The following is a 9241-nucleotide window of genomic DNA, read 5'->3' on the forward strand; positions in this document are numbered from 1 at the left end:
GACTTTTTCATTATTCTTTATCTTGTTATCTTCGTCATTATCGTGCAAAGCTACTTGCTCAAATGATTCATCATTTTTAGCAATCACTTTTTCATTATGATTATCGGAACTATCGCCTTCATGTAGTTCTAAAAAAATAAACTAAATTTAACTTAACTCTGAACACTTATTTAACAATTTCTATGCTACTAGTGAACAAATTCATATCGTATGGTGATCTAACCTGGTGGATGTGCCCTTTTAGTTCGCTTCACAAAACGATCCATATATATTTAAATTAATCTTCTAAAAAAAACTGAAAATATGATTATGAATTATGATACTTATACAGTACTATTACTAGCGCAACTCAAATTTGAATTTTTAAAATGAAAATCAGACGGAAGAAGCGTTCAAAAAATTTTCAAGTGTATTTTGCCGCGTGGGTGCGTTCATAATTTTCCTTTGATCATTTGTAATAAAAATTATAAATAAATCAAAGTAAACATAAAACATTATATTATTCAATTAATTTACATTCTAAAATTTATAATCAAAAATGGATATATTCAACATTACAAAATATTTATTTAAAAATTTTCGCCCCCCCCCAGTCAAACTTCCTGGATCCGCCCTTGGGTAGTAGCACCATCTCCCACCTTCAATCTTGTTGACTTTCTTCTTTGATTTATTCGATTCAATTTTATTGGTGTATTTATTGTTGAATCATTCACGACAAATTGACAAACTTTTACAACTCGTTCACGCGTTTTGACAACCAATTCGTAGGATGTCTGAACATCTGGTTTGATGTCTTGTTTTGACAACAAATCTCTGTATAACGACAATGGGCCTCGGCAATTCGCGCCATAAACCATCTCAAACGGCGAGAACCCTGTTGTTTCATTCGGTATCTTCCTATATGCAAATAGCAATGGTGGTAACATTTTATCCCAGTCACCTGGATCCTCTTGCGCTATTTTATTCAACATTCTCTTCAATGTGCCTTGGAACCTTTCACACATCCCATTCGTTTGGGGGTGGTATGGTGTTGTAAAGTGTTGTTTAATATTCAACGTTTGGCAGAACTGTAGAAACTCATTTGAAGTGAACTGTGTTCCTTGGTCAGACAAAATTGTATCGGGGTATCCCGTTCTAGAAAATACTACTATCAAGGCATCGGCAACATCTTTGGTTGTTATATGCTTCAACAGTATGGCTTCAGGGAGACGAGTACATAAATCTACCATTGTAAGGATATATCTATGTCCTCTTTTAGACAATACAGGCATAGGTCCGATGATGTCTACTGCAATCCTCTGAAACGGTAATTCCGCAATCGATGTTGTTTGAATCGGTGCCTGAATATACGGACCTTTTGGACCATGAATTTGACAATTATGGCATGTTCTAACATATTGTTTAACATCTTTGGTGATGCTTGGCCAGCAGAATTCATTTAGAATCCTATTTAATGTTCTTTTGACACCCATATGTCCTGAAAAAGGCGTGTCATGGGCTAATTGCAAAATTTTGTTTCTGTATCTTTGTGGCACAATCAACTGCTTTGTTAGCCCGGTCTTAAGATTAACTTCTCTCACATAAATCCCGTTTTCTTGTTTCATGATTGAAGCATTGGGATCCTTTCTTGGATTCTGAATCAATTTACTCAAAGAAGAATCTTTCCACTGTTCATTTGCCATATCGTCTGGTTGATAATTCATAATTTTACCATTTTCATTACCATCTTTATTTATCTCATCATTGTTGTTGTTATTTTTATTCATCTCGATTTCATCCTTGCTTCCATTATTTGTGTTGTTGTGATTATTATTTTTAATGATTTTGACTTCTTGGTTTTCCTCATCTTCCTCCTCTTTTCTATTATTCATCACTGGACTTGATTTATTTTGTTTTATATCTTCAATGGTTATTGGAGACTTCCTATCACCCAGGACATCATCATCAGGAACATTATAATTTCCCTCAACATTGTTCTCTGTTTCATTGTCGTTACTATCATTCATCTTTACTTCATGATGTACATGGTCAACATTTTTCTCTCAACTGTTCTCTGTTTCATTATTATTATTCATTTTAACTTCATCATGTACACCCAACATAGTTTGTTCTGCGATGGGTTGTGGCTGCGTATAGTTCTGATCTAGTTTTTCAAGAGCTTTTTCCTTCCTACTCTGTGATCTGGTAATCGCCATGGATTTATTGATGTCATGGTGATTTTGCCAATGTGTAATATCCGCTTCTGTACACTCTTTTACATCTGCAACATTCCCAATTATTAAATCGATGCCATCTAGGGGTTGATCTAGTACTAACGCTTTGTGCCATCCTGTCAAATACGGACTATCAACATAGATTATTGCTATAGGATGTGTACTAATCTCACCTTTGAAGTCTTTAACTTTTCCGTATTCTCCAGTATATGACTGTGGCCTCACACAATCTTGATGTATCAATAAAGTGATTGTACCGGTATCTCTCAGCGCAATACATTTCTATTAATCAACAAATGCTGAAATCAGTGTTAATTTACCATCGCCTTGTTGAATTTCTGCAAAAAAACTTTGTTGGTTTATACTGCGTTGATGCTTTCTTGGAATCTCTGAAGTAACAATTGTCAGTGCGATGATTATTTTTCTTGCAAATCTTACAGTATGAACTTTTATTGGAATTTTGTTGCGTACTGTATTTCCCATCTGCTCTTCTATGTTCTACACTGGTTTTCATTCTCTGACTGGTAGTTTTTGTTGTTGCGAAGAATGCGGTTTGCACTGAAGTTGGCTTGGATAACATCTGATCTGGATGAGCTGTTTTATACTGACGAATCAGTGTTGTCAACGCTTCTACGGTTCGCGGGCAGCGTTCCTTCACAAATACCTGGACTTGTTCATTGTATGCACTGATCACAGTGTCAAGTATGATGTGGTTTCTTATTGCTTCATACGTTTTATTTACGTTAGCCTTAGCTAACCATCTATCAAAGTACATTGTCATATTTGTTATAAACAGACATGGATCATCCTTGTGGTCAGGAACACTATGCAGGAATTTTTTTCTATATTCATCCTCGGTTGCTCCAAACTGTCTCAGAAAAGCATCTTTCACAGCTGAATACTGGTTTCTCTCTTGTTCATTCAGTTGGATACATATGTTGATGGCTCTATCCTTCAAATGACCCGACAGACTTCTAGCCCACTCACGTTCTGGTAATTCACAAGCACGAGCCAAATCCTCAAATCTCGCAAGATATGAATCGATGCTCTCAGTGTCCTCATTAAAAGGTAACATCCTTCTCAATTGATAGAATTTATCAAAACAATTACCGTTATCATTCTTTTGTTGCTGTATTCTGCCCATTTCAATGTCGTGCATTCATTGTTTCTCCCTTTCCTGGCTTTCACGTTCCCTTTCCTGGCTTTCACGTTCCCTTTCCTGGCTTTCACGTTCTCTTTCCTGGCTTTCATGCTCCATTTCCTCTAGCTGTCTCTCCCTTTCCTCATGTTTATGTTTATCGATGAATTTAGAGGCCTCTTCACCAGTTAGTCCCAGCTCTTTAGCAGCGTTTATATACTGAGCGAGTTTATATACTGAACGAAACTGCCACTGTTGCTGTCAAAGACGATGAAGAAGTGATGACACGAAACTGTTACTGTTGAGAACACAAGGTCACAGACAGACAGTTTCCACAACAATTAATTAATTTTATTTTTTATTTTATTTAATTTTATTTTAATTCACCACAATTTAATTTATTTATTTTATTTTTTTAATTTTAATTTAATTTTAATTTATGACAGTTTGATAATTTTACTTTAACAGCCGCAATTTTCGTTAATTATTTTTAATTTTTATATTAAAACTCTACGCAGTTTTCGTTAATTATTTTTAATTTTTATTTTAAAACTATACGCAGTTTTTGTTAATTATTTTTAATTTTTATTTTAAAACTCTACGCAGTTTTTCCTAACTCACGTAGGTCTCATAGTCTCGTCAGGGTCGCCAAAAAAAATGTCACGAATTCTTTCTTATTTTCAGGCTCTAATTAATTAAAATTACGCCAAACAGTATTTTCATTAAGTTTTATTTTAACAAACAGAATATTAACTAAATAGTTGATTAACGAATGAATATTAACTAAAACAGTACGGCAAAATTAAATATCAAAACTGTCATCACGCTTTTCAATGTCACCTTCTAACTACCACTAAACTAAACTGGTTTTTCTAATCGCCTCAGTGGCTCTAAACTATTAAGCGCTGAGCGCATAAGTTTGGGGATCGTCACAAACCACTTCCGAGTTCAATTACTATTTTAATACATCAAAAATATCACCTTCTTCGTTGCATTTTTATTATTCTTTTATTTTTAATGTCTGAAACACTTTAAGACGTGATAAAATAAAATTTTGTTTTATAAAATTAATCAAACAATTTAGAATAAATTATTGAAAAAAATTGATATTAAAAGTTGAAAACTATTTAACTAATTTTATAACAGTCTGATTGTTAATGAGAAGGGAAAGTTAAAAACATTTAAAATCGATATATTCTAATTATGAGTTTGATCAGCGCAGCTCGTCGTCGCATATTTATATATCTCGCAATTGACTCGTTCAAATATCATCACATTTAAAGATGTGGTCAAAATTATGTAAAAAGTTTAAAGTTTGTTAGAGAAAGCCCCTCTTTTGAAAGGAGGCCCTGATTGCCCTTGCGTTAATCCGGCAATGTATATATATATTTATATATATTCCGCAAATATACATATTTCATTTTAAAAAAATAGGTTTATCACCCGACACAAAAAAGAGAATTTTTCATTTAAAAAAATCAATATAGACATCAAATCAACGAATTCATTCAACTTATCAACGAATAACAAATAAAAACTGTTTTTCACGAGATTTTCCTTCAGAAAATATTTGCATTGTTTAATCAAAGTTGATATTTTTTGCCACTTTTCAATTGAAGATTGCTAAGCCATAAAGTCTTGCTTGACTCGTTTTCGAACGAAGGTAACTTTTAATCTGCTTCAATTTCGAAAAGTTTATTTCGCAAGAGGAACTAGCATATTTTTATCATTTAAGCTAACATTTTCTGAACAGGCTATTCTTTAAAATTCTTTTTTTCAACTTCCTGCTTGAAGATGGCGTCTTAAACGTTTTATTTCTGGCCCAATCTCATTTTCTTCTATTTCATAAAGCGTGTTTTTGGCATTTGGTATAAGCTCTGAAAGTTCTTCTATCTCTAATACAATAAGATGTGATGATTGAATGACTTCAAATTTTACATAAACATTTTGCATAGATTCTATTTTTATTAAGATCTTGATAAAAGTTACCAAGTGAAGGATAATTTCTCAATTCTAGCTTCAATATTAAAGGTGAACCTTTAGCCTTTTTCCCAGACACAAGTTTTCTTCGACTTTTTAGCACAATTTTTCTGTAGGTATTTCCATTTATTCACAAATGTATGTCGAAAATTTCAAATAATTTTCAACCATAAAACATAATTTTGCGACTCTACTGCAAAAAAGTATCAAAGTATCTAATGTTTCAATGGTTTTATCTAAACAAATTCTTTCTATATACAGGTATTTTTGAGTATAATTGACTTGAGTACAAATTAAAATCTTCTGATTAATTTGATGGATGCTGGCTTGTACTCCAAAATGAACACTATTATTGAAGCATTGTCTGGCTTGGACAGATTAATATCTAAACCCTCTTCATCAATGTCTACATTTTGTGTGTGATATCATTAGTCTTCTTTCCGGCAAGAGGGAAAAATTTCTAAAATCAATTCCCTGACCTCTACCTTTTTTGTTTTTGATATGAACATATCTGATAGTCAGGCTTAATTGATCTTGGTGAGAGGAATCGAGTATTGAGTCAAACATTATACCATAACACTTTGCTTTTTTTACAACTTTCATAAATTTCTGCTTCAAGGTATTTTCTAATATAGAAATAAATTCATTCGGTCGGGATTTAAAAACAACATTTTTTGTAACTAAGCATATAATATTAAAACATATTAGGTATGAATAAATATAAAAACAAAAAAATAAGAGCACAAAATCCTATCTATACGCTTATTAATGAAATAATTCATTTCAAAATTTGTGTATATCGGCTTTTCGGAAACCCCTTTTTAATCAGAGACCCATGGGCGGTCCGCCCTCCAGCCCTCTCGGTACCCTAGTGAGGCTTCGACTGGGTCAACGGGACACCGGGAAACTGTCGGTGGGCCGGTGGCTGCCAAAAAAGTTTTATACTTTAGTTTTAGTAGAAATTACATTTAATTATATGACAGCTTTAGGTAAATTTTTATTGAATATAGCCAAACTGAAACTACAAAATCATTATAAGAAGTTTAAATATATTTAAACAATAAGCATCCGAGATCAGCGGTAATGTTAATTTTAATGCAAAATTTTGATTAAATTTTTCAAGCAGCCATAAATTTCTTAAAATTTGCAAGCAGTGAACTAGATAAAAAAAAATCTGACATTGAAGTGCAAACTGTTTTGGAGGAAAAGAGAATTATTGCCAACCAACCGCTTGAAAATGTGAAAGGTTAATTTCGTCCCATTGTTCACAAAGTAGCAATCATAGATATAAATTCAAGTCTTTTAGAAAATGTATTGATTGTCGATATTTTGTTTTTCAAACGTCTTATTTGCAGTGGCGGATTAAGTCAAGCGGGGGCCCTAAGAAAAAAAAAATTTGGGGCCCCCAAACTTAGAGTGTCGTGGAAAGGCTTTTTAACTTTCAACTATTTCCAACTTATAACTATGTAGGTGATATACATTTTTGTACTAAAAACTTTTAACGAATTTGAATATATTTTGTCGACAGATTTGTTACAAACATTAATATATTAAGTGCGAAATTTTTAAAATATTAAACACTGAATTATTCAAATTAAATGTTCAAATTCCTTTTATTTACAAACACAACACATACACACACACACACACATATATATGTATATATATATATATTATGGAACGTGTCCGCGTTCATTTAAGGCTCTTCCAGTGCTTAGCGCTTCGGGTTTGTCTTTTTCCTATGGTGAACACCCTTCCTGGGATACAATCATTGCAAATATTTTTGTCGAGCGCCATTTCAGACTTCATGCTATTTGTGATGTGCTTCATAGATTAAAATTTGGTCAAATACAAATATAAAAAAAAATACAAAATTTCCAAATAGTCAAAAAAATATGTTTGACAATAAGGTAATTCGAAAAGAAGATTAAAAGAAATCATTTTAAAGCTAAAACAGCATCAGCTCTTGCTGACCATCTTGTATCTGATACCCTTTTTAACGAGAGAGACTGATCAACATCTATTTTGCTGTTCAGCATTTTCCAGCGATGAGTTGATGATGAAAAAAATGTAAATAGCTTTTGCACAAACATGAAATATTGAACAGCGGTTTTACAGCTATCAGCAGCAAAATTTCCAACTAAATTCAATGAATGGTTAGCACAAGGAATAAAAACCGCACTCTGACTATGTTCTTTAATACGTGCTTGTAAACCTGAGTACTTTCCTGACATGTTCGAAGCGTTGTCAAAAGATTGACCTCGACAGTTTTTAATATCTAGGCCAAATTTCATAAAAGTTTCTAAAACTTCTTTTTCCAAGTATAAAGAGTTGTGCTTATCTTTAGGAACGAACCCTAAAAATCGTTCCTTTATCTTACCAGAAAATGAAACATATCTTATCACAAAAGTAAGTTGGTCAACATGAGCAATATCAAGAGTGGAGTCAATAATTATACTGTAATAAGTTGCCGATTTAATTTCTTCAATTATTTCAGCCCTTACTTGATTGCCAACGAGGCCTACAAATTCGTCACAAATATGATAAGATAAATAACTTGCATGACCCCGTCCTTGGTTTGCATATTTTGGAAATGTAATTTTAAAAATTCATCATATTCATTTAAATATTCCAAACAGGTCAAATAATTTCCTTTTCTATTGGAATTTTTATTTTCATCATGACCGCGAAATCCTAATCCTAAGCGGCTTAATAACTGTATTGTTGAAACAATACTTTTTAAAACTTCTCTCCAATAATACTCTTCTTTTTCTCTTTCCTGCAAAAGCTGAGCATCAATTCTGCTCAAAGCAGTTGATCTCTTGTACAAAGTGCACATAGATGACGCGTGTTCTTTTAAAATTTCATGGTCTGATAAAACAAATGTTATTGATCTCCAATTTTCAAAGCCAGTTATTAATTTGGACTTTTTTCTTGGAAAAAAGTTTGCAAGGGTAACAATAAACGCACTTGCTAGTTTCGGAAAATACCAGCCATGTTCTTTTTTCCAAATCTCCGTTTGTTTTTTTCTATAAAAATGATCATTAGAGAGCCCTCTGCTGTAGTAAACATCATCTTTTTCTTTAAACACCGATTTTAAGTTTTCTATATTTCATATATTTTCTGGTTTATTTTTTAAAATATAGTCAATAAATGAATCAGACAAACTGGCTGGCCATAAGGCTATATCATTAATTTCTTCATTTTTCTTATTATACAATTTATCTGGATTTTCTCTGTCTTCTGTTATCTCACTATTTTTTTCATCAACCTGATGTTCACTTCCTCCTTCTTCTTCCCTTTTTTCAACACGTATTGGTCTGTGACAAGGTTCAAAAGAAGATGTTGATGGCACAGGTAACTCGATATCGCTATTTACTAACAAATATTTATGAAATGCATTTTTCTGACTTTCAACAAATTCCTGGATTTTTTTCCTTTTTTCCGCTCCACTTTGATGTCTTTTCATGTTTGTACTATGAAAGAAGTCGTTTTTATTATATTAATTAATTAATTATTAAAATATAATTACGTTTTAATAGCATCTATCTGCCAAGTTTGAATTTTAGTATTGAAACAATTCAATTAATTATAAAAGCCATTTGTAATTAATTAAAATAAAATTCATTTAATGAATTTATATCAAAAGTAAATAAAAATGTTTACCACTTAGGTACTTGAAATAAAAGAAAAAAAACAGACAACTAAATAACGTTTTAATTATTTGACCACAATACTTTTTAAAAAAATAAAAACGCGCTTTCAACAACAAAACAACGATACGATATTAAAGACAGAAAAGTAGGGATGTCCGAAGAAATATCACGGTGGCTAACGAAACGAATGACAGATTGTTTTCAAACATATTATTGTAAACTGCTAATGTTGCAAACGCTTATAACGTGAATCA

At 32.2% G+C, this 9241-nt stretch overlaps 1 protein-coding gene across 1 annotated transcript; it reads right to left on the bottom strand.

Annotated features, from left to right (window-relative positions):
- Positions 1-7023: 7023 nt before the first annotated feature.
- On the bottom strand, positions 7024-8800 carry HELRODRAFT_182111 (hypothetical protein; the record flags this gene model as incomplete). Its single annotated transcript, XM_009032411.1, has 3 exons — positions 7024-7155; positions 7836-7903; positions 8500-8800. The coding sequence occupies 3 exons, from the start codon at positions 8798-8800 to the stop codon at positions 7024-7026; spliced, it is 501 nt and encodes a 166-aa protein (XP_009030659.1).
- Between the last annotated feature and the right edge of the window lie 441 nt (positions 8801-9241).

This window comes from Helobdella robusta (assembly GCF_000326865.2).
Source record: "Helobdella robusta unplaced genomic scaffold HELROscaffold_80, whole genome shotgun sequence".
Lineage (NCBI taxonomy): Eukaryota > Metazoa > Annelida > Clitellata > Rhynchobdellida > Glossiphoniidae > Helobdella > Helobdella robusta.